General features: G+C 52.4%; 9 protein-coding genes across 9 annotated transcripts; 4 read left to right on the top strand and 5 right to left on the bottom strand.

Moving 5' to 3' along the window:
• Nucleotides 1-1410: 1410 nt before the first annotated feature.
• Nucleotides 1411-2392, bottom strand: J4E84_001164 (uncharacterized protein; the record flags this gene model as incomplete). The annotated part of the gene is made up of 3 exons (XM_049383798.1): nucleotides 1411-1454; nucleotides 1506-2029; nucleotides 2223-2392. 3 exons carry the CDS (start codon nucleotides 2390-2392, stop codon nucleotides 1411-1413), a joined length of 738 nt encoding a protein of 245 aa, XP_049249316.1.
• A 164-nt stretch (nucleotides 2393-2556) lies between these two features.
• Nucleotides 2557-3913, top strand: J4E84_001163 (uncharacterized protein; the record flags this gene model as incomplete). Its single annotated transcript, XM_049383797.1, has 2 exons — nucleotides 2557-2679; nucleotides 2729-3913. 2 exons carry the CDS (start codon nucleotides 2557-2559, stop codon nucleotides 3911-3913), a joined length of 1308 nt encoding a protein of 435 aa, XP_049249315.1.
• A 4980-nt stretch (nucleotides 3914-8893) lies between these two features.
• Nucleotides 8894-12110, top strand: J4E84_001162 (uncharacterized protein; the record flags this gene model as incomplete). Its single annotated transcript, XM_049383796.1, has 5 exons — nucleotides 8894-8922; nucleotides 8973-9351; nucleotides 9397-9804; nucleotides 9852-10007; nucleotides 10053-12110. The coding sequence occupies 5 exons, from the start codon at nucleotides 8894-8896 to the stop codon at nucleotides 12108-12110; spliced, it is 3030 nt and encodes a 1009-aa protein (XP_049249314.1).
• A 1917-nt stretch (nucleotides 12111-14027) lies between these two features.
• J4E84_001161 (uncharacterized protein) lies at nucleotides 14028-14987 on the bottom strand (the record flags this gene model as incomplete). Its single annotated transcript, XM_049383795.1, has 1 exon — nucleotides 14028-14987. The coding sequence occupies one exon, from the start codon at nucleotides 14985-14987 to the stop codon at nucleotides 14028-14030; it is 960 nt and encodes a 319-aa protein (XP_049249313.1).
• A 1391-nt stretch (nucleotides 14988-16378) lies between these two features.
• J4E84_001160 (uncharacterized protein) lies at nucleotides 16379-17704 on the bottom strand (the record flags this gene model as incomplete). Its single annotated transcript, XM_049383794.1, has 1 exon — nucleotides 16379-17704. The coding sequence occupies one exon, from the start codon at nucleotides 17702-17704 to the stop codon at nucleotides 16379-16381; it is 1326 nt and encodes a 441-aa protein (XP_049249312.1).
• Nucleotides 17705-18813: 1109 nt separating this feature from the next.
• On the top strand, nucleotides 18814-20175 carry J4E84_001159 (uncharacterized protein; the record flags this gene model as incomplete). The annotated part of the gene is made up of 1 exon (XM_049383793.1): nucleotides 18814-20175. One exon carries the CDS (start codon nucleotides 18814-18816, stop codon nucleotides 20173-20175), a length of 1362 nt encoding a protein of 453 aa, XP_049249311.1.
• Nucleotides 20176-20252: 77 nt separating this feature from the next.
• Nucleotides 20253-22707, bottom strand: J4E84_001158 (uncharacterized protein; the record flags this gene model as incomplete). The annotated part of the gene is made up of 2 exons (XM_049383792.1): nucleotides 20253-22403; nucleotides 22453-22707. 2 exons carry the CDS (start codon nucleotides 22705-22707, stop codon nucleotides 20253-20255), a joined length of 2406 nt encoding a protein of 801 aa, XP_049249310.1.
• A 325-nt stretch (nucleotides 22708-23032) lies between these two features.
• J4E84_001157 (uncharacterized protein) lies at nucleotides 23033-23879 on the top strand (the record flags this gene model as incomplete). The annotated part of the gene is made up of 2 exons (XM_049383791.1): nucleotides 23033-23135; nucleotides 23227-23879. 2 exons carry the CDS (start codon nucleotides 23033-23035, stop codon nucleotides 23877-23879), a joined length of 756 nt encoding a protein of 251 aa, XP_049249309.1.
• Nucleotides 23880-24097: 218 nt separating this feature from the next.
• Nucleotides 24098-26541, bottom strand: J4E84_001156 (uncharacterized protein; the record flags this gene model as incomplete). The annotated part of the gene is made up of 2 exons (XM_049383790.1): nucleotides 24098-26499; nucleotides 26538-26541. 2 exons carry the CDS (start codon nucleotides 26539-26541, stop codon nucleotides 24098-24100), a joined length of 2406 nt encoding a protein of 801 aa, XP_049249308.1.
• Between the last annotated feature and the right edge of the window lie 91 nt (nucleotides 26542-26632).

Genomic DNA, 26632 nt, shown 5'->3' with positions numbered 1-26632 from the left:
CAGGGATCTCGAATGAGGGATTGACAACGGCATTCGTGCAGCGCTTGACAGAAGGCGCTTGCTGCGGTGACGATAGTGGACTGGCTTGTGCGGTCGCGAAGGTGAGGATGGCGCACACAATGAAGAGTAAGAATTCCCGGAGAGACATGATGACGTAGTATCGATGTTCGGTATGGTCGCACAACTGGGCGATTTTGCAGACTGAAGTCGCTTTTTTGAACGTGATCCAAACTGATGGAATGCTCAGCTTCGTGTAGGCTACAGGTAGCTGAAGCAGCTGAGCCGAGGCGGTTGAGAGTGAGACCTGACGAGAAGCCGCGTGTGACGTGAGCTAGAGCTTGCTACCAGCGCACTTGGACTTGAATTGTTCCGAGTCTGTGGATCGGTCTTTAGACTGTGATGTGGAGATTTCGTATATGTTGTGTGTGACGTGGACGGGTATGTGAGCTCGCAGTGTTACTGGTAGTGAGAGAGAGAGAGGTTTATGTAGCAGCTGAACTCTGGGCGTGAATGTGTGCAGAGCAGAATGTGAGTATCATGTGACCAAGGCGTAGTGAAGACCTAGGTATCAGGTGTAGGGCCGACGAAGGTGAAGGCAGAGGTAAAGGTAAGAAATGCGCAAAAGACATCGACCCCTACCATAAATATACAATCGCAGACTCGCGTTGCATAGTTCAACACGAAAAGCACACTCCAGGCTGTGATCATGTCGAACAAGCTTCAGCTGTCAGGGTCAAAACCTGATCGAAAGGAGCTAACCCGCCGCGCCACATTGTTATCGACTGGAATGCGCAATGGTAAACACATAGAAGCTGTCCTTGGTGTTGTTGTTGACAGGGTTGGACGGTTGGTAAGAGGCAAAGGTGGCGTACGCATAAGCGAAATTCACGGGGCCGTTGCGCATCGACTTGGCACCACTCCCCATCGCAGTACGATTCAATTCGACTGTCGCGCCATGTTACAAGCCACAAGTTGCTCCAGATGTCGGACATTTAATAACGAATGATAGACATGCGGCTGATTATTGGCGAATGTGAGAAGCTTAGGTCAGGATTCTCCGAGCCTATGGGACCGTCATCCACCGTTTTCTGACAGGGACTGGGTTGTTAGAAGCGAAACGGAAAGGAGATCTAGATTGCGAAAGAAGGAAAGGAGGAGCAGTGAACTTTGTCTGAACTTTGTCGGATTTATGTGATTGGATCTTTGTTAGCCCATGGAGATTTCATGCTCCTGGGCCCTGCTCATAGCGGCGTACTTTTGGGGTATATAGCGAGCCATCGAATCAACCTGTGCGGTTGTCGAAGGCCGGCTGGTACGCTTCTGTCGCATACTGATGCAGTTGTAATGTCCGCCTCAAACGCCGACCGTGCAAACCGTAGCCTCATGTCGTCATACTATAAATCGTGTCGCTCATGCGGGCTGTTCGTATGCCCTCTTGATGACCCTTGCAAATTCTGATAGGCTTGTTAGCAGCGACTCGACGTTTGTGGTGCTGGTGTGCTTACGATCGAACTTGACGTTCTCACGGACAACGGTGCCCTTAGCCTCGTTGTCCTTGTTGATGGGCACCTTGATCTTGGCACCATCGATGTTCCATCCACAAACGCTTCCGACGAAGTTGTCGAACTCGCTGCCGGAGAGGTTCAACCACGACTCGAGAATGCTGCGGTCGACCTCGCGCACCGCCTGGCTGACGGTTGCAGCGATGCGTACGCGCATCAGCTCCTCAAACCCTGAGACGTCGGCAATCAAGTCGGCGTACAGGTCGTCGGAATCTAGTGTGGACCAGAAGGTAGAGTAGTCGGCACCTTCAAGCAAATTCCTCAGCTCGTTGAGCTTCTGGACAGCTTCTGATAGCGGCGCGTCGCCAGCAGCTGGGTTGTGTAATGAAGATGAAAGAGGAGCTAGGACGTGTGGAGGGAGGAGGGAGAGGCCCAGGGAGAAGTCGGGGCTGGGGAAGACGGTGAGAGCCTTGACGAGGATGTTGGTGATGGTCTCGTCACGGGCAAGGTGTGGGTTGAATTGGTAGCTGGAGCATCGTGGTTAGCAGATGAAACGATGATGCTTGAGGTACAATGGTAGTCAGGAGAAAGCTGTCAGATAGAGCTAATAATAAACTTCAGCGGAGGAGTGATTCATGCTCCATCCCTCGGGTAATAGGAAACGTTGTGGTTGTTTATTCATCTTGTAGCATGGGGGGGAAGAGTAGGGGGGACACGTACAGCTTCAACAGGGCGAGGTTGGCGTAGCAGTCGTACGTCTGGTTCTCGCACTGCTGCATGACATAGTCCTGGAAGACACCCGTCGTCTCTGGGTTGTAGCGATCCAGTCCATCGAGGATCTGCTGCATGTGATCCGGCCGCTCAGGCGCGAAGTCGAAAGGGGCGCCCATGGTGGTTGTGTGGATGAGCGACGAAGAGTTGGTGTTGCAGGCTTGGTCAAATTCGCTCAGTGCGACAAAAGGCGCATTGGCCACCGAGCAGCCCCGCGTCATATTCAAAAAAGTTAGACCCCGCCAAACAATCAACTGTGGAAATATACACGAGAACAACCAGAATGGCGCCCTATGACAGTGATTCTTCAGACGATGGGGGCGACTACACCGAGACGAATGTTCTGCTAGGATATGCAGCGAGGGAAGCAACGGGCGACGCGATTTCCCACATTGGAGGCGCACCGGTACGCATATCATCAACCACGCCGAGCGTCTTTCTGACGATCATAGTAGAGCTGGATAGACGAGAAGACAGCCCCTTCTGGCGCCTTAGCAAAATGTAAAGTCTGCAATGGCTACCTCAGCCTCCTCCTCGAACTTAACGGCGATCTTCCCGACAATTTTCCTGGCCACGAGCGGCGACTTTACATCTGGACATGTCGGCGCAAGCCATGTAGAAGAAAGGAGGGTAGTGTAAGGGGCATTCGCGGAGTGCGCATCACAAAAGGCGCCAACAACAAGGCGAACGCCCCCAGGGCCGAGAAAAAGGAAGTCAAGGAGGAAGAGAAGCCGCAGCCCAAGATTGGCGAGTCGCTGTTCGGTGTGAAGAACGGGACAGGCGCATCGGCATCCGCGAATCCCTTCTCGAACCCATTTTCGTCCAACCTGAATGGCGCAGCGTCATCGAACCCCTTCTCCAAACCAGGTGCCAATCCCTTCGGCGCATCGAGTCCCACGCCCGCAGTGCAAGTCAGCGAGCCTCAAGAGAAAAAGGACGAAGCCTCCACAACCCTCCCCGAGACGTTCGCGTCCAAAGTTCGTCTCTCGTCACCACCTCCCTCCGAACAACAACCCCCGCGCCCACATGAGCCATGGCCAGCAGACTCAGCCTTTCCTACGCCCTTCCCTCACTATCATCTCGACGCCGAATACGAGACATTAGACGCCCCTTCAACACCCTCGATCCCAGCGAACGTGCGGATGGACACAGATAATGAAGGAAGCGGTAGCGGTGGTGGAAAAGAAGACAAGGAGGTGTTCGAGTCATCCATGGACAGGACGTTCCAGAAGTTTGCAGATCGCATCGGAGAGAATGCAGAGCAGGTACTACGATATGAGTACAAAGGCAAGCCGCTCCTGTACAGCGACAACGATGCTATCGGCAAGCTTCTGGGTCCACACTCAGAGAATGGTTCCTCGTCGAACGCAAAAGTCAAGACAGCAGGCTCACGAAGTGGGGCAGGGTTCCCTCGATGTTCGACCTGTGGCGCGGACAGGGTCTTTGAGGTTCAACTAACACCACATGCGATCACCGAGCTTGAGGCTGATGAAATGAGTCTCGACGGCATGGAATGGGGCACTATTATCATGGCAGTATGTAGCAAAGACTGCAAACCCAACGATGTTCAGGAAGGAGAGGTTGGATATGTAGAGGAATGGGTCGGAGTGCAGTGGGAGGAGGTGCCTTCGGGCAAGTAAGATATGGATCATACACGATACCAGAGTTCTGTGTTTGGAATAAACGATTCAATACCCGACCTCACATCGTTCAGGCTGCTGTGGCTGCCGTAGCTGGCGCAGCTACCCTCGTGATCTGATCACCAGCCCTGACAACACCGAGCCCTTTGGTGTCTCTGGTGTCTTTCTCACCACCTGTCTTCCAAACTTCAACTTCCTGTCCGCCTCGCAATATCCCAACACGCATTGTCGACAGCAAATTATGTGCCGCATTTGAATGTTCGTATACCCCACCGTTGAACACAGCAGTAGCGTCCTTCCCAATCGCACTCATGATCAGCGTCTTACCGCCCGGATGATCAGCGATGAACGGCGAAACGTCATGTATCACTCCAGCAATAGCCACCAAAGCAGCACCCTTGACCGAAGCCTGAGCCTGGAAGTCGTCCCAACTAATCACCGGCAACTGAGCTAAGGGGACACCCCAATCGAGCATCGATCGCTTCTTGTCGAGGGCTTTCTGTTGCTGCTGGAGTCTACCTTTCTCAATTTCGTTCGAGCGGAAAGTCTTCAAGTCGTATGTTAGAGGAAAGACCGGGATCTTCGACATGATCCAAATAAGCCACTTCGTAGGATCGTACTGGTACCAGGCAATCGCATTCCCTTTCTTGCATCAGTATTGTTACCCCTCCCATAGCTCGAAGAAGCCGCAACTTACGGTAATCAGACGGAAACTCATGATGAAAGTTATGATACCCCTCCCCCATCGTCACTAACGCAGTGAACACATGATCCCTCGGACTCCTCCGATCATCAAACGGCTGCTCCCCTATCCAATGCGCAAGGCTATTGACACAAAACGTAGCCTGTTGCACGAAGCACGCCCGTATAATCCCCGCATACACAAACCCGCCCCAATAATCGCCCCAACCCAGTCCAGCGACCATGGCAGGAAAGATCCAGGCTGTAAACAAAAGCAGTTTACCGTAATGCTTATGTTGGAACACGACGATGGGATCGCTATCGAGATCAGAAATATCCGTTCGTCCTTTGACTTTCGGATCGTTGTTCAGCACCATCCATCCGATATGCGAGAATAAGAGTCCGCGCATAACGGAATACGGATCTTTCATCGTATCCGTCCACCGGTGGTGAGCACGGTGATTAGCGCTCCACCACCGTATGCTGCCTTGAATTGCTCCTGCTCCTGTGAATGCGAGGAACAAGCGTAGGGGAAGGCGTGCGGAATAGCATCGGTGGCTCCATAGTCTATGGTATCCGCCTGTGATACCAAAGGCGGTTGTGGCGTAGTAGACAATACTCCATAGGAATGTCGGGAGGATGAGGGGTGTGGAGCGGGCGAGGTAGAGACCGTAGCTTGGGATTAGGATGACGAGCGTTGTGTTGAGCCAGTTTATCTTCTTGTACCAGTTCGTCCAGGTGATGGGTTGGGAGGATATGTGCGGTTCCTTTTCTGGTGGGGTGCTGGTAGCAGCCATCGTGGCGTCCTGGTAGTTGAATACCCCCACCCACACGGAAGCAGGTAAGAAAGTCGAAATTGATGGAGCAGTTCACTACCTCGAAGTACTATAGCCTCGTATATGTACCTCCACCCACGTTCCTATCCGGAAGATACCGAATACACCAGTGCCTGTCAGCCTAACAAAAAAACGCAGGGCCACCTGCGCCTTGCATGCCCAGGTGCTTGCTAGAACAGAAAACGTGGTTCTAACGTGGTTCTCGCGCCTTTCAGCCCCATCATCGGCAAAAACAAACGTGCGTAACGGCGAGACGGTCGTGCCAAACCCTCCGACCCGGATTCCTCGGGCGTCGTGCGCACATCTGCGTGATGCGCGTGATTGGTTGGAGGGGGTTGGTGGTGGGTGGTTGATGAAGTTTACAATGCCGGGTTTGGTTTAGTGGCATGCAGGAACCTGGCTGTTCTTCGGTGGTTTGATGACTAACCTGGTTTGGGCGAGGGATGCGAGTTCGGGAGTGGGATGCGAGCGGCTTGGCGGAGACGACAGGACACATTTCGAGACGTTGGAAGGCGCGATGTTTCTGCCTATTGATCGCGTGCGTATGGTTGCTATACTTCATCCTGTGTGTGCTTGCGAGTTCTGTGCTATGACGACTGAATACATTAAGATGAATATATAAGCCAGTGGGTATCATCGAAAAGGTGTCCAAGTCTGGTATAGCCCTCTACCAGTATCAAAAAGGTCGTAAAATAAGAGAACGACTGAATACACTACTCATGGGGCTCACGTTTGCTGGCCTTGCGAATGCTCCTGACACCCGCTTGAGTAGTTGCGCGTAAGTTCATTACATTTTCAAATACCCTCCAACTGTTCTAGAATGCACGCCGCATCTATTTGACAACCAGGTTCTTCGAGGTCGCGTAGAGATCTTGCTCTGAGCGTTCGAATGACCCCAGCTAATACCGACGACCCTTCTAGGCCAGATTCCTACTTCCGTACCATCGATCCATGTTCTTCCGCATCATAACTCCCGTTCAATCTTCCAGGCTCTCATCTCCAGTATCATCACCTTCGTCAACATTTTCCTCGTCCTGTTCGATATGACCAGCAGTTCTCATGATATCCCAGACTTGTTCGTTATTGCGAGCTTTCGTCTTATCCAATATACTCAAGAGAATATCCTCCTGAATGATATTCCGCGGGAGATCTCGCTTTATCTTAAACGTGTTGTGGAATATGTTTTTGTGCGTGGCGATATGTAGGTCGATAAACATCCTTCGAAGACCCGAGAAACCAGGTGTGTCATGGTATACACGATCGATGAGATTTTGGCGAGAGACATCCGAGACGTTGAGGTAGCAGCTGATAATGTCCCGGCGCACGACTTGTACAAAATCGCTGTCTTTTACGAAGTCGCCCACGATATGCGCGTTGATCAGCCGGATGCAACGAACTTCATCTTCTCCTTGATCCGCGCTATAGGTTGGGAGGCTGGATCCGTAGAGCCACTGAGCCCACATATCGAACCCATCGGCACTGAGATCTTCAAGAACCATGCACTCCGAGGAGGAAGGTGCGACCCACTCCGCACAACATGTAGGGCACGAGCTTTTGGTCTTGTACCATTTCTCTATGCAGGGTTCATGAAGGTTGTTCCCACATATCTTGCAGTATGTTAGGTTTGCGGCGACCGCATCGAGCTTCTCGTGGCATATGACACAATCGCCTTCAATATCTTTCCTTGCTTTCTGGATTTTGTTCTTGAAAAAGGTAGATCGCTCGCAAAGCATGTCTGCGTGCACCGAGAATGTGCGGTGCGATGAGCCTGCGTATACACGGAGGATTCTGTGACCTAACCTTTGCAATGTGTTAGCTCTCGTTGCAAGTAGGTGGGTACGGGCTGCCTACAAAAGGGGTTGCCGCGTCTTCGCCTTTCTGGCAGCGCCGCGATTCTTAGTGACGGTCATCGATTATTGCGTCGTGAGATATTGGTCGATCGAGACAGCAGCTTCGCAACTTGAGCAGAGATCATAAGTGTTCGGAAGCCGTTAAAATGCTGCAAAGCTCGTAATATTGGGCCAAGGGGGAGGTCGTCGTTGCAAAGAAATAAGGGTGAGGGATGGCGAGGTCAAATTCGGCCTGCGCCAGTGGTCGATACCGGAAGTCTCTGATGGTCGCGACATATTTCGTTCGGATGTACCTCTGTATAGGTAATGATTGTGTATAGTTGGATCGTGAGTGGCTCGCCGCTCGGTTCGGGATGTCGCATTACCAGTAGATGAAGTGGACGGAACCAAGGAACGGTTTCGCACCCATATGCGAGTCAACCGACGAGTAATACATACCGTGCTTAATAACCCATCCAAGTCACAGGTTGTAAAATAGTGTCTGCATTTGTCCTCAGATTTTTGGAGAGCTCAATCACACACTCTCAGTTACATGCAGATGTGCACACCAACCAAGCACGCCTGCTGCACGTTGGACTATCTCTTTATGTTCGAGCCGAATACATCGAGTGTACATCGTCTGGGCTGAAGTACGGACAGATCGTGTATTCGCACTGGAAGCCTGGCAGCAGGAGGAACTTTCCACCCACGGCGCTTTTGCGGACATCAGTCTGCCAGTCTTCACGAATGTGGTAATGGTCTTCGGCAAGTTTTCGCCGGCAGCTACAATTTTGCTACAGTGCCGCGAAAGAAGCTCCTTTGCTAGCGATAGTGAACTCTAGGCGCATTAGTCTTGGATTCATTACAACGCGAAAAGGTCGAAGTGGACACTATGACTGTATTTACACAGCAATACGAGCATGACATGCTGACAGCCGCGTGTGCTTGGCGCCACCACAAAGTGAGGCGCATGCATGTTCCCGCGTCTGAAGACATGTAGGTACCCCACCATTCGCTCGCAAGAAAAGCTGTTTCGATAGTAGCTTAGCGCCAGGGCTGATGACGACTGCTGTCTCATCGCGAACTCGGTGTCGCAGTGGCAAACATCATGGTGAAGAATTGAAGAAGAGTTGATACCGCTAAGGGCGACCAAGAGCGGCGATCACAAGTCGCGCACGTCTCACAGCGGGGCGAAGCAGTGCAAGACCTGCCGTAATAGCCGTCTCGTGTGCGTGATGTAATTGCGGACGGTTCCTGGAGATCGCGTCCCAGGGTCCGATCGGCGACTGCAGGGTGCCTTCACCCATCGACTGCGATGTCGACGCAGCGAGTGGCAGTGGACGAAACATGGGATGCGTCGTAGAAGTGCGTATTTGCGTATAGCAGAACCGCTAATAGACGTTCGACTCGGGGTGGGCACGGACTTCTCCACCTCCCGTTAGTGTGAGGGCCTCTAGCACAGCCCGGTGGTATGGCTGCAGGTGCCGGGCAGCCGTGCTCCAAGTGACGCGGGCCTCAGTACAATCACTTTCTCACGTCGCTCAATCCACCGTCGGGCCATGTTGAGCGCTGCTTGTCGCGACTACTTGTTCCCCCCACCGCTGTAAAGAAAAGCCACGAAGAATGCGGCGGTCATGGACAGGAAGGCCCTCTTCTTCCCGTGGTAAGCACAGTCCTAGGCTACCAGCAGCACACCAGCTGACAAGACAATAGCGGCCTCGTCCTAGCATCCGGGTACCTGAGCACTGCAACCCCCGTCGACTACTCCTTCGCCTTCGACAAGCCGCTGCACACCGTCGCCATCGTCCTGCTGCTGACTGGCCTCGCCGTTGTCGCAATTGAAGCCTGGTCGTCGCGCAGTGCACAGCCGCAACCGCATACAAGATATATCGCCATAGCCCTAAACCAAGTGCAGAGCAGACCGGCAGCCGAAGAGATATGGACCGAGGCAGGCCAGCCAGGTCGGCGGAGAGGATGGAGCGTCCGGGCTGTCGGCGCGCTGTTGGCCGTCCTGCTGTTCGCGATATGCGGGCGCATAGCCATCTTCTACCGCGTCACCAAGGACGTCGAGTGCAGCGGCCCCTCTGCATTGGTGCGCAAACCCCTCCCATTGCACCAACAGTACTGACCGATCTAGTCATTCCTTCCCCTCGTCGCTGCCCTCTACCACAGTATTCGGCACCCCAGTCAGCGACAATACCCCGCCTGGACTGCTGACACGCGCCCGCGTACCCAGCTCGACCGCGTCTACAGCTTCATCTTCGACGGCTCCACGCGATACATCATTCCCTCGTTCCTGCTCTCCGTCAGCAGCTTCCTTGTCATCATCAAGTCCAGCTCGTTGCGCTCCAACTACATCTGTCCCACCGCAGACTCGACTGCAACCGCCATTCCTTTCCTTCAGTTCCTCGGCTTCTTGCTGGACTGCGTCATCGTCCAGATAGCATACCGTCTGATCGACGATGGCATCTCCGAGGCGGACGACTGGACCATCCACCTTCCAGATGGCACCTCGAATCACCTCTTAGTCGGCTTGACACTTACTGTACGTCAATCGCCTTCATGCACCATTACACATCTGACCCTGAACAGGCATCTTCTTTGGTCCTTCTCGTCGCCGGCATTATCATATACCCCGCAATGCCTGAGCATCGCGAATGGATGCTCTCGTTTTCGTCTGAATATCTCCTTGGTCTTTTGCGTTTATCGTTGATGATACCCTTTATGACGTTATGTTTCCTCAAATCGGTACGTCACTACATCCCGTCTGGTACTCTGTCGCTGACCTCTCAGGCTCGATTGTATGGCGTTATGAGCGCTTTGCTCCTTGGTGCATTTTCCTCTGCATACATTGGCGTTCTCCGTGCTCTGGGCACCGGCGTGTCCTATTCGTTCCCACCAAAATCCACCATCGGACTTGTTTTGTGTTTGACTCTGCTCACCATTGCGCTCATCCTCTACCTCGTCACAGACACTAGCATCGAAACCCGCATACGATCGAAAGTACCCATCCGCCTGGGCAGGAACCAATCGGCTGGATTTATCGTACTTCTCATCGCCTTCTCCATCGGTGTTGTCGTGTATCGTCGACACGGTCCCGTTCTCGAACATCCCATCACTACCTTGATCGATATCGCGACAGTCCAACACGACCGGTGGGCATCACAAGCCTACCGGAGCAAATCCCTCGCTGAGGCCGCTGTGCACTATCAGAAACGTTACAACCGCGACCCTCCGCCGAATTTCGACAAGTGGTACCACTTCGCCATTAGCCGGAACTCCATCGTGATCGATGACTATGACAACATCGAACAAGACTTGGCACCCTTCTCGTCCTTCAACGCCGATGATCTTCGCTTACGTACCGCCACTGTCTTGGCTACGCATGAGGGGGTCGGTGGGTTACGCATAAGAGACGGGAAGGTGGAGGTCTTCAACAACGTCCCCGGTACGCATCGCTGGATGATGGATGGCGCGGCGGCCATGATCCAGCAATTCTCCGAATCGCTTCCAGACATGGATCTTGCGCTGAACCTGAATGATGAGAGTCGCGTGGCTGCACCGTACGAGCGGCTGCGAGATGCGCTTGACAAACCACAGCAGTACCCCTCCCCTGATTCGTCTCGCCCAGGGAAAGACTTCAGCGCCGACCGCGCAGAGAAATGGCTAGATGTGGACCGCGTACGAACAGACCCGCATTTCTTCGTCGACGCTCGCATCAAGCATTCGTATGAGACTTTCGGTTCTGTCGCATGCCCACCCGACTCGCGCGCACGAAAAGAACGGCATTGGCAGACGAGATCCTTCTGTCACACTTGTACTCAAGGCCATTCCATGGGCGCATTCGTGGCTAATTGGAGCTTATCATCAGAGCCGTGCCATCAGCCAGATATCGCCAATCTACATGGCATGCATCTCAGTCCTGCTAGTCTCATGGGTACTCATGACATGGTTCCAATCTTCAGCCAGAGTCGTGCTCCCGGGTTTGTCGACATCAGATATCCATCGCCGTGGAATTACTTGGGCAAAAGCAAGTATGGATTCGATGAAAAGTTCCCTGATCCTCACTTCCAAGACAAAGCGGATGTCCTCTTCTGGCGCGGGACGACCACGGAAGGTGTTACTACCCATGGCACTTGGAAGGGCATGCTCCGTCAACGAATCGTACATCTCCTGAACAACGAAACATCCCGTCAACCGATCCTTCTCCCGAAACCCGATCATAGTGGCCACTTGGAGTACATGCTGAAGCGCACTAATGACATTAAGAGGTTTCTCGAAACAAAGACTGATGTTCGCCTTGTGGGTCCGATTGCGCGCTGTGCAGGCCAGGACTGCATCGATCAGACGCGCGAGTTCGGTTTCGGCGATCCCATTGACTTCAAGCAACACTGGCGCTACCGCTACCTCTTCGACGCGGATGGGGCTGGATTTTCCGGTCGCTTTCTTCCGTTCTTACAGTCCAACTCTGTGGTCTTCAAGGCTGCCCTCTTTCGTGAATGGTACGAAGGCCGCCTCACTGCCTGGAAACATTTCGTTCCTGTGGATCTTCGCTTACACGATCTCTTTTCTTCGCTTGCCTACTTTGGTGGGTATGGCGTCGAGGCGAGGAATAAGCGCATGATGGAGGGTCATATCAAGGCTGCAGAGAAGATTGCACGAGATGGCAAGGTGTGGACGGAGAAGGTGTTGAGGAAGGAGGACATGGAGGTGTATATGTTCAGGCTGTTGCTTGAGTGGGGTAGATTGACGGACGATGCGAGGACGGAGGTGGGCTTCCGTATGGAGAAAGGGAAGTCGAAGGCTCGTGAGAGAACGAGTAGTGTTGAGCGGGAGGTGGAAGAATTGTGATGTATTGGTGCAAGGCGTTTAGACCATGGCGTTTTCGTAGGATAGCATTGCATGGCGCATACTCCCATCAGAGGACAATTACCGCTTTTCTGTGTCATTCGCGAGTGGACTATGCATTCTCTGCGATGTACTGGTGATGGTGACGATCATCATCATACTCTCTCCGCTAACCAGACGTAGCTGTGCGCCCCGACAATCACCCGAAAAGCGGTCTATATAAAGTCGCGCTTCGGCACTTACGCTACTTCATTCCTTATCACTCACTTTCGCTCCGAAGTGTCCAAAAATTCTATTCAGACATATTATGTGGTTCGTTTCCTCCAAAAAAAAAAGCCAAGAGAGAGGATAATGTGCGCGGAGTGTGCGACTGTGTCTTCGCAAAACGACTCAACAAAAACCTGGACGTATTTCCACGATGATCTGCTCGGAACTTCACGCCTCAACGTACAAAACATAAAGCCGGCTTCTACTATGCTTGCGAGCTGTGGTCCTGGTTCCTACAAAAGACTTTGGGCAATGAAGATTAACAAAGACCTCGCCATAGCCAAGTGGCAGCGTACAAAAGAACATAATGTACTATCATGCCTCTCTCGTTCTCCATCCTCTTTTTGCGCATGCGACCATCGAAAAACCACCGTTGATCTGGACATGATGCGAGTGGGAGCAACCCCTCCTGCAACAAAAGAACGACTGATTGATTTTATGTGTCCTGCTCCTTGCGCGCTCCTTTCCCAAGACACTACCTACGTCTGCAATGTGCTGCTCGGTCTTCTGCTTCCTCAATCTTCTCTACAAAGCACAAAAACTTTTCAAAAAGATCAAGCATCTGTTGCATGTCGGTGTGTGCTTCCGCAGGGCTTGATGCGCACTGCTCGGGCTTAGCATACCTTAGGACGAGGGTATATATAAACCTCCCGCTGGAGACTGAAATGCTCCTTTATATCCCACACCTCCCAGAGAGTATACAAAACTTGATGAGACTCAGGGCATGTCCTGCTGCGGCGTCTTCCGAGTTTTCCAAAATGGACATCTGTTGACCCGATGTGTGCTGTTCCTCCTCTTTCCTCCGAAAAATTCTATTCCGATTCTAAGATGTTCTGTGCGTCCAAGAACAGTCTACTGGCTGCGCAAGATATAAAGTACTACTCCTTTACTCTTATGCTTCGCTCATCGAAAATTCCCATTCTTTATCACAGAAACTATAAATGACATGTCAAATGGCTGCCTCCTCCTCTTTTTCCAAAATTGCACTCAACCCAAATATGTGCCTTTGCCTGGGCTTGTGGAGGTTTCAAATTATTGGGAGTGCTGCATACATCCTGCATATGTTCCTTCCAAAACAAAAAGGTTCACGTCACCTTGACATGGAGAGGCAGTAAGCTGTGGTGTGTGTTATCCAAAACCTGGCTGGAGCGACGTATGACTGAGACGTCTGTGCTTCCGGTGGTATATAAAGCAGCCTGTCCTTCCTGAACATTAAGCACACTCATAAGATGTGCGCTCTTTGCGAACTTTCTAAAATCATATTCACACAAGACTATGTGTCGACTCTCCTTTCCAACAAAACAATATGCCGACCGAGTTATGGGATGGCTCTCTTACGCACATCATTCCAATATACTTTTTCATCCAGTCAGCGCTTCCGAAAACGATAGCAGTCAATAACCATGTCTCTTTCGCTCAAATGGATCTGGTCCGCGGAACTCGCGTCCCAGTACTCAATAGCGCTGAACTCATGTTTGCTGTGCATCCTGGCGTCTTGGAAGCTGCCCAGAGCATAAATCTGTTCATCAAAAACACATCATGGGTGTTCTCTTCCACTTCCGCTACATCTCCTTGACGTTTAGCGCACCCAGTAGAAGTGATGTTCTGCTCGTTACAGAACGGCGTACGGATATACCTGACGTCTCTGTTCAATCACGCCGCTTCCTCCAAATCAACATTGACATCAACCCCATGTTTTCCGAGCAGCAGTAGCATAGACTCCAGCCCATCCTTTTTCGCTCGCCGTACGCACTCCTCTGCTATCCCAGGAGAATGCAAATCCGCTCCTCGTTCGAGAAGGAACTCAAACAGTGATGTATGTTCTGCGGCGATTGCTCCGGCGAGAGGGCTGTCCTTGCCAATGCTTTCGTTTATGTCTACGCCGGCGTCAACAAGTAGCCGGACTACGTCCAGATAAGGCCCTCTTTCTATGTTCGCCAGAAGCTTAGTGTGTGGTTTGTAGTATCTTCCGGCATCGACAAGTGCCTCGCTGGGCTTGACTCCGCGATCCAGCAGCATTTGCACGAGCTTCCCGTGACCGCGGCGTACGGCACCTTCGAGAGTGATGTTCGGATTCGCACCATTGTTTAAGAGAAGCTGGACAATAGCTGCGTGGCCGCGTTCGCTAGCGTACTTGACGGCTATATGGAGGATGCCGGTTCGATCTCCATTGGCGTACTCACCGATGCGTAGGAGGTGCGACACTATGCCTAGGTAGCCGATTCTTGCACAGTTGTGGAGTTTGCTATCAACAATATCACTGGATGCCGGTGATATTCCTTCAGCAATGCGCATAGCCTCGACGAAATCCCAGACCTCAGGATTGTGACCGCCGTCAAGAATGTTTTCTAGTGGTCTTCTGTTCCCCTCTGCATCACACTCAAAATTCCATGGCCATTCTGCGCTTCGAAAGTTGTACAGGAAGCGAACAATATTCATCCGACCGGCTTTCGTCGCGAACCTGAAAAACCTGGAACGCATCTTCGGAATGACTTCTGGAGTTCCGCTCGTCATCAAATACTCCAGTAGTTCCTCGTTGCCATATGTTCCAGCCAGATCATTGTATTCTCCAAAAAGACAACTTGTGGTGGGGCCGGGAAGGTCGGAAAGCATTGTGTCTCTCAAAGTAGCAGACCGCCGGATGTATGAGAGCCTATTGGTACACAGCGCAGCACCAAAGCATTGTTTGTCGTACTCCTCCGAATCCCAATTGCATGCAGAATTGAATCCCGTCTTCCAGTGGTGTCCAAGGGGTTTTGAGCGCCGTTTCGTTGCGCATAGAATATGGACCACGTCCTCGATGGTGCCTCCATCAGTTTCGCCAATGGCGCCCAAAGATAACATCTGGAGTGCCACCTTTCGGACTTCGTTCAAGAACCGATTACCATATGAAGGTTCGTGCAGTACCCTATACTCAGCATATGATTGAAAGAAGCGTATCTCCTCAAAATTCCGGATAACAGGTTCGTTGAAGACCAATTCGTCAAGGAGGCGAAAGCTATAGAGTACACGCATGATTTCTCGCGCGAAGTGATCTGGCAACTGTCAGTGTGAGTTACCAAAAATGATATGGTTTTACGTACGATTTATCAGCCGCAAGCGCAAACCTCGTTTCAGTCCACGGGCATTGATGGCAAAATGTAGGATGGTATCGAAGAGCTCTCCCGGCAGCTCTAATAGCTTCATGGCGCTGTTCGACCCCGTTCTTCTTTTCCAAACTATTAGACACTCACTGGGGACTGGACATGGAGCAGGAGTCGGCAGATTGTAGAACAAGTCACATGCGCTGATATGCTTAGATAGGCGCTTGCACACTTCGCCAATGTGGCACGGAGACCGTGTGGCACAGACACCAACATACCGGGTGCTGACCTTCCGAACGATGAGCCAGTAGCAACTACGTCTAGTTTCGCGATCGCAAAGATAATCAATGCGATGGGGCGATGTAGACGTGGCAAGGTAATCTGGCAGAGCGCTAGCCCCTCAATCGCCCAGTCAGGCTAGCTCAAGGTTAGAGCGCTCAAGCCTGCCAGCAAATGGGTCGCAGCCGATGGAATCAGAACCCACTTCATCCACTCTCCATGTTCGATGTTTTGCAATGAGCTCGCGACAGTGATCCAACCATTGGTAGATCCCTTTTCATGGCATAGTATTGTCAATAGGAACCACACTGGCGGGCGCAAAAGCTCAGAGACCTGCCCAAGTCAACGGGTTGACCAGAATCTCGACATTGGCTAGTCTGCATACCGGTAACGATACAGTATATTTTGAAGGCTGCCGTACAACTATAGAATATAAAGAGTTCCGCTTCTACGGAAACAGAACGAAGGCGTAAAATAAAACCAAAACAACCGGACATCAAAACGAGCGACAATAGCAAAGAGGCACGATATCAAACGAACCAGATCTGCTAACCGATCCAGAGCCGAATCTGGCAATTATTCGACAAGACCGAGCGCAAAAGCCATCGTCATGTATGGACTGAACCATACATGCACAACGTCTTAGTTCTCCTTCGGTATGCCAACCTCGGGCTGCTTCTCCCATATCTCACCGGGTCTCTCCAGGCGGTCATACTCGTTTGCTGGAGTACCAATCGGTTCGTCTCCTCGTGTCCAGATCTGTGTCTCAGGACCATAGTGGATAAACTTCGTCGGGTCGCCGTCGTTGTTATCCATGTCTTTGACGAAAGGGACGACTCTGACACTGTCGACATTGGGATTGCGAGTGAGCTCTGGAAGCTCATATGTCCACCAGTTCGAGCCTTTGTCGGGGTAGGGTTGGTTCACGCCTCGACCTGCGGGAATCGCAACGTAGATATGTCCTTGAACTGCTTGACCTAAAGCCTTCGAGTTTACAGCCCAGTAATAGTGCTCAGCACCACTTGCCTGCTCGTCATTGTATTTCTCCCACTCTTTTAGTTTGCTAGGTTCATCCCATATACTTCTGCCATCCATGGGCAAAACATCGTTCATAGATCGCATGCTGCCTTGTGCCCCGACATGGCTTTGAAGTGCGGTCTTGTATTCTCCATTGAGATTCATGTCATCGAGGCCACTGAAGAAGAACCATGGCTGGTCGTTCAGGTTGTGGGTGGCTATTATTGTCTGGAAGCTGTTCCTGCGATCTGTAACAGAGATGGCGTTAACGTTGCCTGGGAGACGGATTGGAGGACCGTTGCTTGTTGCCGGTTGATTGTGGTTGTTCCTTGCTGAAGGCGGGTACTGAGCAGCGTTTGGCTGACCAGGATTGTTACCTGCGGGTGCGTTCGGGACTGGGTTAGGACCTGGAGCCGGGTTAGGGTTCGGAGCTGGATTGGGACCTGGAGCCGGGTTAGGGTTTGGAGCGGGATTAGGATTTGGAGCCGGGTTGGGGTTCGGGGCTGTATCTGGGTTTACTGATTGAGCGTCTGGGTCGGGGGCTGTTGGTTGCGAACTAGAGCCTTCCCCGTTGTCGTTCAAACCTCCCTCGGTTTCCTGCGAATCGGAAAAGCCACCCGAGGTCTCCTGCTGCTCACTGAACCCCCCAGACTCACCCTGCTGATCGCCGGCGTCAGAGGGAGTGTTTTGCTGATCTGGGTTTGTATGAGGTGTGTTTGGACTGTTGTCGTTGGGTCTGTCTGGGCGTCCTCCGCCACTGGCTCTGCGGTCGAGTGCGGGCGGGAGAGCATCAGTACGGGTAAGACGAGGCCAATTCGTGTTGTTGAATGGGTGGCTACAATCGACTTCGTTCTGGCATGGAGCGATCGGTATGATTGGTTTGCCGCTACTTTGGAGGATGTATGCGGACAACAATCCAAGAGCAATTGACTTTGGCACCGAGTGACGCATGTTGATGGTGTTGTCGAGTGGCGATGGTGTATTGATACGAAGATGTAATGTGCAGAATGATCTTAATAGTAGAGTTTGGGTAAAGAAGGGAGTAGATCACTGTTGTGCTGGACGTCGGGTCAGGAGTCGTGGCTCTTATGTCTTCCTCCGTCGTTTCTCTGCGTGTCTCGTCCCGCCGAACTTTCCTGGGGTCACATTCGAATCAGACAACAGATTTGTACATCTAGCCTCATGCCAGATTTCGCATCTCAATGCTACGTCATAAGCTCTCGTTATCAAAGGCCGTTTTTGGGTTCTTTGTCCATCTGCTGCGGACGGCCCGTGGCGAAGTTCGGCAGTGTCACTATGTGGAACACGATCGGCGTGCTGGATGTCACGTATGCTCTTCGAAGAGGTGGGAATATCTCTAGATGAAACTTAACAGTAGCTTAAGTCGCCTCCGGGTCTTGCGGGGGCGGCTTGTGAGTGACGATGGTCGCCACGCCGCAAGTCCAGACGCCGCACGTTGAGGCGGCGCAGAGCCATTACCACACCAATGTGATGACATACGGCGCCATGTTCAATTAATCCATGTCACAGAAGGGGGCCATGATCGTTTTCATCGCATCGTAATGGAGTTGGGGCTGCGGCATAGAAAGGAGATCGAGTGCTCAGTGTCGCGACTCGGGGCCGACACAATTGCCGACACCACAGATGCAGTGAGATGACGCAGAAACAAGGACACATAAGGAGCAATTGAGAGTACAGTGATGGCATCCTGCATCTCAAGCTCACGAAAGTCGAACGAGCATGACGCGTGCAGTGTAGGTGACACCATCATCATGGGAATGGGGTCCAGAGGGTCTTGCATTAGGACACGAGAGGCCAAAGGGACACGTCGCGATCTCTTGTGTGGAGAATGCATGTTATATGTCCTCTTACAATCAGATATAAGAAGCGAGCAAAGCGACAGTGGATGAGAGCATCAACATCAGTTATCGCTACAATCTTCAACTACTATCAAATATCCCACACGCTCTTCAACATTCTTATCCTAGTAACCACATCTTGTACTATCGAATGCCCTCCTATTCAAAGTTCCATACTTGTACACCTTATCACCTCTCGCCATGTCAGGTTTCTTCGCCGAGCTCGGTCTTAGTGTAGCTTTCACCATGATCAGTCTTGCTCCCATGGTCCCCGAATGGCTCAACGGCAACCCCAAGCCACAAACGAAGGTCAACGTACTGGTCGGTCTGCCACCGTTGGATGCCGATGAGCAGAACAAGAAGGACGAGATCTACGAGAAGTTGAGTTACGGCGGATGCGCTCCGGAAGTGTCACTCTTCAACGCGAATGGAGACCGGGTTGGCTACAGCAAGAACAAGAAATGCAAGCAGGTCATTAGCCAGAACAGTCCAACCGACATCTGGGCCGACTACATCAAGCCAGGCGAAACAGAGAAAGCCGAGTACATCACCGTGTCCGCATCTGGAACCGATGCTATCTGCATTTCAGCTATAGCAGTCACATACCCCACGAGCAGCGACACGTACGCATTCCTCCCCGGCGAGGTAGCTGCCATATGCAACACGCACAACCCAGATTACAAGTACTCCTGGTCCCCATCCGCGACACAGATCCAGTTCAAGTCCGAATCCGGACAGACGCAAGACGGGCGACCGAAATGCCTGTGGATCGATAAGCCCGACGACGACGGAGACGCGGCGACCCACTACGAAGGATTCCAAGTTCATCTTCCAGACTTCAAGCTCGACAACACTACCTTCCATGGATGGCAAGAAGACCCCTCACAAATGTGCGACTCGCTGGCTCGTTTCGGCTCATACGACAGGCTCGACCCAATGCTCTGCCCAGAGATCTTCAGTCCAGCGCCACTTAAAGGTGCAAGTCTCCCTTTGGATACCGTCTCCGCATGTATACCGGCTGCAAAAGACAGCACGACAGACCCTCACATCTGCGAGGACGACAATTTCACGTACCAGCAACGATACGATCTCATTGTTATGTACGATCAGATGTGTCTTAACGACGATTGGTGGTATTATAAGTGTGAAGAAAGGCCTTCATGTCCGCCCGGGCCGGAAAAGCGTCGGTCGCTTCTGAGATCGCGATCTTCTTCATCCTACTGGCCATTCCACCATACTCCCAAATCGAAGTATCGGCGCACTTCACCCGACCATCCGCTTCAGAGGCAGTTTGATGGAGTACTAGTCAAGAGTCAAGACGTCACGCAAAGTGCAGTGGAGATCTGCCAAAGCACCGGCAGTGTTGGACCTGACTTCTATTCCGAGCCCGAGCAGATGTTCTGTGATATGAAGACGCGTGAACTGTATCCAGCATGTAACGGTACTGTTCAGATGACTTGTTTCGATCCAACTCAAAACGAGACGAGAACTGAGACTGGTGACGGAGGAGTGGATAAGCGTCGCGAGCGGACAACGTATGTGGAGGTGAAGGATTGGTCGTGAGCGGGACGAGAAGATGGATGACCGCACAGGGCTGGTCCCAATGTTGATATGTCATTTACAATTGTACTTCCTCGTATCTAATACCTCATACTCCTCACCCCCTTCTTGTGACTAGGACTATCCATCCAACTTTCCTTGAACCTATCCTCTCCGTCATCGTCCTGATCCACATCTCCCAGATCTATACCAGTAACACCATCCACATCTTCACCGTCACTTCCAAACTCTTCCTGACCACCAACGCCGCCTTCAGGACTCCAAACCGGACTCGTGGCAACCTTCGGTCTTGACTTGAACACCCTGTCGTAGTCCACTTCGTCGCTAAATAACTGCTCTGTAGGTGTCCGCTCGATACTTTCGAGCTTTGCCTGTTCTAGGAGTTCAAATGATTTGCGGTTCCGCGGTGTATCGAATTGGTTGACGGGGAAGAGTGATGATCGGCTAGATTTACGCTGTTCCTTCTTTGCTGTGGCGGAGGGGCGTGGGTTGGACTGCATGGCTTCCATGGTGAGCCGTGTTCGTTCAGCCAGTGTTGCGCGTCGGTCGCCGTCTTCATCTCCAGTAATAGAAGGAATAGGCGGTGGTCCCATAGATGGCAGCGGGAGATCAGGTGACTCTGGAACAGGTTCGAAAGAGTTTGTCCGTGCCATTGTCATGCGTGTGCGTTCAATGAGTGAGAGGGACATGCGTGGTTGAGGCTTCTTCACTGGAGATGGTGTCGCATTACCGATGGAGTTGATAATTTGGTCGGCAAGTGCTTCTTCAGCATCGAGTTCTGGGGGATCGAAAGTTGGGATTGGCGGTTCAGAGGGGTATTCTGGTGATGGCTCAAGCAGCTTTTCAGGAGAGAGATCCGTTTTTTGCTCTGAGTAATTAGTAAGTGTTTTGGCAGCTTCGGACGGTGAGTTGTCGAAGACTGGCTCGGAAACAGCAGGCCTAGTCTCCGGTACTGGTGTGCGCTCGTTATCAGTCTCCGTCGGCGACGCGTCATGCTGGGTTGTAGCCCTACTCGACGCAGATGATTGACCAATTAGTGTGGCATCTGAGTCGATTGGTGTGGCAGTTGTCGGAACGTGCCGAGATGGTCTGGGTAGGACCGGGACATGTTCTAACGAGTTTGGTCTTGATGGTGACTGTAATTTGACAGGCTTAGCTGGAATCACTGGTGCTTTGCGTATCGTCTCCGTCTGAGTAGATTTCCTTGTGAGAAGTGGTGGGCGAGCAGTCTTTGCCGTCGAGGTACTTCTATGATGTATAATTGTAGATGCAGTACTAGCCCTGACTTTGGCGGCTCGCGCCAGCTCACTGTCCATATCAGACAGGATGTCTTGAAACTCTGTTCGCATAGTCGGCCGCTTTACACTCGCAGATTCTGCTGTGTGCTTCGCCGACGGCAATTGATATTGCGAGTGGTCATCGAAGTGGAACTCCTTTGCTGGCGCCGTAGTCTGTCCGCTTCCTGATGTTTCCTTCCCTGACTCGTCGCTTTGTAGCTCAGCATGGAAAGCCTTCCACTTTTGTAACCTCTCCTGCTGTTCTTGCACCCTCGCTTGCAGGTTTTCCAGTAATCCAGTCTCAGGCGCGACGTCTTCTAGTTTTCTGCCTTTTTCTACCATATGCAAGACCTTGTCGAAACGGCTGTTTAGGAAGGCATCGTCCGCCTGCACGTTCTCGCCGCGTAGCATTACGTCGAGCCACTGTTGGTTGCCAACCCAGTTGTCCTTGAGCTGTTTCTTGATGGCATTGGCTTCTTTCGGGGGTATCGCTGGCTTTTGCGCTCGAGGGGTATCTTTGCATTTGCGTATGCGACCCCGGATATCTGCTGCCTTTTTGTCCAGAAGACCATGGAACTCCATGTACTTAAGCCTCTTCTCTTCTTTCTGTCTCAGCACGTTGACGAGCGCTGCCTTGTGTGCGATAGCTAGGGGTAGTAACGACCGTTGCTGTTCGACTGAGAGTGTTGACGCTGTCGCCAGTTTTCTTGCGACAACGGCATCTCTATCACCTCCGTCTTGCGCTGCAAGAACCTTTTTGAGTACGACATTCGAAAATATAGCCAATATCTCGTAGAACTTCTCGCCCTTGCACTCGTCAAGCATTGTTTTCCTAAGAACTGATTCTCTTCCCAAAACACCGTTCTTCTTCAACTCGTTCAGACATCGGTATAGCGCAGCGCGGAGGTTTAACGATTGGAGTGGTTCGAGTGGCGGGAAGAAGGGTTGGAGTTTCTGTAGCTAAGTCAGACATATATCCGCGTGAGGTTTCATCCCAGCATACCTGTGCTGTCTCATTGGGATCCCATATTTCGAATAGTCGAAATAGTGCCCATTCAGCCCCGCCAATTCTCTGTCGCTGGTCTGCATTTTTTGCCGAGAAAGTTTGTATCGTGATTTCAGGCCAATCCGGTCGCAAATCCAAATCCAACAATCGCAAATTGGTTACGAAAAGGCGGATATCGGGTGCTGCTATTGGGTTCACTGCTTGAGGTTTGGGAATTGTCTTGACCGACGCGGTGCGCGCATGGCCGCTCATGGTAGTCGCGGTGGCCGTAGAGGCGGTTGAGGGCGGTCGAGACATGTTCGCGACCGCAGAGCATACATTCGCGCGGCGACCCTGGTCAGAGTCCCTGAGACTTGAGGTGCATGCGTGGTGTTGCGGTGTGACGGGACCCTTGCGTTGTTTGCCAAGGCGGGTGTTATCGATAGGTCCGTTCGCGCCTTCTGTTCCCTGTCTGACTTTCGTCACTTGTCCCGCCATTCTTCACTCGCCAAACAGTCACCGTTTATAAGACAATCACGCACCCCTCTGGGTCTCTATAAACCTCCGACCCCGAGCCCATTCGAGACACCAAGCAACCATGACAATCGACGAAGCAACCCAGGTCAACGGCGTGCCCGACCCTAACGCCGGTGTACTTGACGCGAAGAAAGCAGAACAGAAGAAGTGGACAGTTGAGAGTGGTATGTCATGAACAAGCAATAGCTCGTCCGTATGCGACACCTCTCTTACCCCTCATATTTCTCATCAACATAGCGCTAACCTACCCCAAAGTCCTTTCAGAGAACGCACTTAAGTACGCCGAAAATACCGACTCACCGCTCCCCTTCTTCCACCTCCTCGAGCGCCTAAAGACGACCAAGCGTGCAGGATGGCAGCGTTTCGAAATTGGCGATGGCGAGTCCATATCCGACCACATGTACCGCATGAGCATCCTCACCATGATGGCGCCTGCCTCGATAAGCTCGAAGCTCGATATCGCGCGATGCTGTCGCATGGCTGTTGTCCACGACATGGCTGAGGCGCTTGTCGGCGACATCACACCTGTAGACGGAATTTCCAAGGAGGAGAAGAGCAGGAGAGAGACCGAGACTATGGACTACATCTGCACAAACCTGCTGGGCAAGTTCAACGGTGGACTCAACGGCCAGGACATCAGGGCGTTATGGCAGGAATACGAGGACAGCAAGACGGCTGAGTCGCACTTTGTGCATGACATTGACAAGATTGAGCTTCTCGTTCAGATGGTCGAATACGAGCGCACGTCCAAGTGCGAGAATGATCTTGGGGAATTCCAGTGGGTCGCAGATGTTATCAAGAGCGAGGAAGTCAAGGCATGGGCGCAACAGATCATCCGTGAGAGGGAGCAGTTGTGGAACGATCACGGCAAGATAGCGAAGCCTGCTAGTGCGTACAAGAAGTCTTGAGGGGCAACGGCGCATGGTGCCGAGCGCACTCGCATTACGATAGACGGGCTCCTTCACTGGCGCATTTCATGAGGTACGACGATCTAGTAGACGGTAATTGCATGTCTAGAATTCATCTTCTCGTATGTAAACTTCATTTCTCTCTCAGTCGTGATGATTAATCCTCTTCGCCTGTCTCAAGAGGCCTTTCAACCTGACATCAACAACAACTCTAGCACTTAAGAATTCGACAAGCTAATCAATCTCCTCTTCTTCACCTCCCTACTCGGCGTCCCCGCGAGCCTAGGCATACCTCCAGCCACTCCGTTATCCCCAAAACCATAATCATGCAGGCTATATCCACTACTCCCACTCGCGCTATTCCAGACCCCCTTCGCCCCCAACCCCCCATACTCTCCCTTCCTAATCTCATTACCAGACCTGCGTCCATGCCAGTAACACAAGTCCGCGCTGGGCCCCCTATACTTCGGATGCAGAGGGCACAGCGGACTGTTAGGAAGGTGTTCAGGGACGAGCCATTCAAACTTGCGTCGCTCTTCTTCTTCTTGGCGGGCGAGCGCTGCGAGAGTGCGTTCGTCGGGGGTGTCGGGGTAGTGCGATTGGTGAATGCGGGACCAGACGTCGTGGCCCAGCATGGGGGATGTGGCGGCTAGGGAGGGACTGGCTGGTGGTTTTACGCCGAGGTAACCTGCTGCGTTGCCGATTTCGTTGCTTGTGCTTGCCGTGAGGGTGCTGCTCGGGCCAAAGTCAACGGGTGGGTTGATGAAGTCGCTGCGGGGGCCGGAGGGGCCTTCGTCTTCTGCTTCGTCTGAGGGGTCGTCGATGTCGTTTGCTAGGCTCATGAGTAGGGCATCGGAATCCCAGTAGCCGCCTGGACTGGACTTGGGCTTGTTGCGTGTGTTGATTGCGCTGCCACCGCCGTGGACGTCGAAGAAGAAGTCTGCTAGCTTGCCTTTGACTTCGCCGTTTGAGTCGAACATTGGTGGGGTTGGTACGCGCTGGAGGCCGGGTGGGATGAAGGCTGGCGGAGCATGCATCTGTGCGAGAGACTTTACTGGATGTACCTGTTTGCCCCGAGCCGGGAAGAAGGAAAATGGAGTTTGTTGTTTGGTAGTCTCTGTGCCGTTTTGGTCGGAGATGCGGTTTGAGCGTCGGAAGGGATTGAAAGAGAAGCGGCGGTTGAGAAATTGCGCTGGTCCAGGAGAGGGAGGTGCATCGTCACTCGATTTGTGCAGCCATAACCAGCGGCGCGAACGTGTCGCCTTGGATTCGCTCGCTATTTGCTGCAACTCTGCCTTTGTTCGGGCTTGCTGTTCTCTGTATATCTTCTCTTCTGCTGGCGTCCAACTCCCATCTGGTGTCTTGGCCACCGTTGAATCGCTGGCACTCGTACCACTCTTCTCACTTCTGCCACTTCTCGTTCTTTTCGATCGCGGACGATCAATGTAACACCGATCTCTTACTTTCGGTGGCGGTCGTTCGAACTTCGGGGATTGCGACGAGAAGATCGCATCGGTATCGGGCAGGAGACCTATGCCACCTTGGTTTTCATTCCTCAGCGCTGAGGTGCTGTCCCGAATGTAGTCTTCTTCGAGGATTGGCGTAGCTTTGGCCATTGGCATTGGCTCCCACTTCGGCTGCTCTTTGCGGATCCACGGTGTTTTCGGACTTCGCGCGCGTGGAGCACCGAGGTTGGCCATAATATCGACGGGTGAGCGGCCGCGAGCAGGTAAGTCTGGAATGACGGTTGGCATGGAAAGATCGAGATTGACCTTTCTGCGGTCCCGTAGTCCGCCTTTTCCCGTTGGAGACTGTGGGCCCGATGGAATCTTCTCATTCTTTGTCGGTGTTGTTGGCTCCTCGATAACAACGGATGGCTTTGATGCTTGCTCGTACGACTCCTTCGCTTTTACAACGGGAAGTGGTGCGAATGATAGCATACGGTCCTTCTTGTGTAATCTAAGCGGACTTCCTTCCTGGGGATCTCGCCGGTCTTGGTCATCTTTGCTTTCGGGTAGGTGAAGCATCCTGAATTCTGGTACGTGCCGTACGATGCCCTTGGCAAAAGCTGCGATAGATGACCTTCTGTAATCGCGGACGTAGGAATCATTGGTTTCCGTGGAAAAGGAACCCGTTCGAGCTGTAGTTTCAGAATTGCGCGACTCCATACTGTCGATATGCTGCAGCTTGCTGTTTTGGATGTGGTCTGCATCGTCGATGGTCGTCCTTCGAATTATCTCTTCCAGCGGTGGAGGTGTTTTCGGACGTTCCTGCTCCATCGCCATTGGGTTGCGACTGTGCCTGCTCTCATTTCCGAGGCTTGCTCGATGGTCCCAGCTAAACCCCTCACGTCTGTCGACGTGCCGTCTTGGGGTAGTTCCTTCGCCGTTCTCTGACGACTCCGTGCTAACGATCTGGTCGGCATGGTCCTGAAGTGAGGTGTAGTGTCTAGTGAGAGACGTCGGCGAGCTCGGGCCCAGGAAGCTACCGAGATCGTGTGCAGAGGGTGCGATCAGCCCTGGTATGCCCGAAGGTGTGATAGAGGCATACGCGGGGGTATCGATTGCGTGGGCCCTGGTCGGTGGTGCCGATAGCATGAGCGGACCGGCGATGAAAGCCGCTGTTGCGTATCTGAAGCGTGTGCGCCCAGTTGATCACGCATCTAGCGGGCGGTATGTTGATTAGCAAACCGTTCGTAAGGTCAATAGGTGTATCGTAGGTGGGTGCGCAGAAAGAATAGGTAGCGCGCAGTT

Source organism: Alternaria hordeiaustralica, assembly GCF_023758085.1.
Source record: "Alternaria hordeiaustralica strain BMP 2776 chromosome Unknown scaffold_1, whole genome shotgun sequence".
NCBI lineage: Eukaryota > Fungi > Ascomycota > Dothideomycetes > Pleosporales > Pleosporaceae > Alternaria > Alternaria hordeiaustralica.
This window is presented reverse-complemented; position numbering and strand designations above follow the sequence as displayed.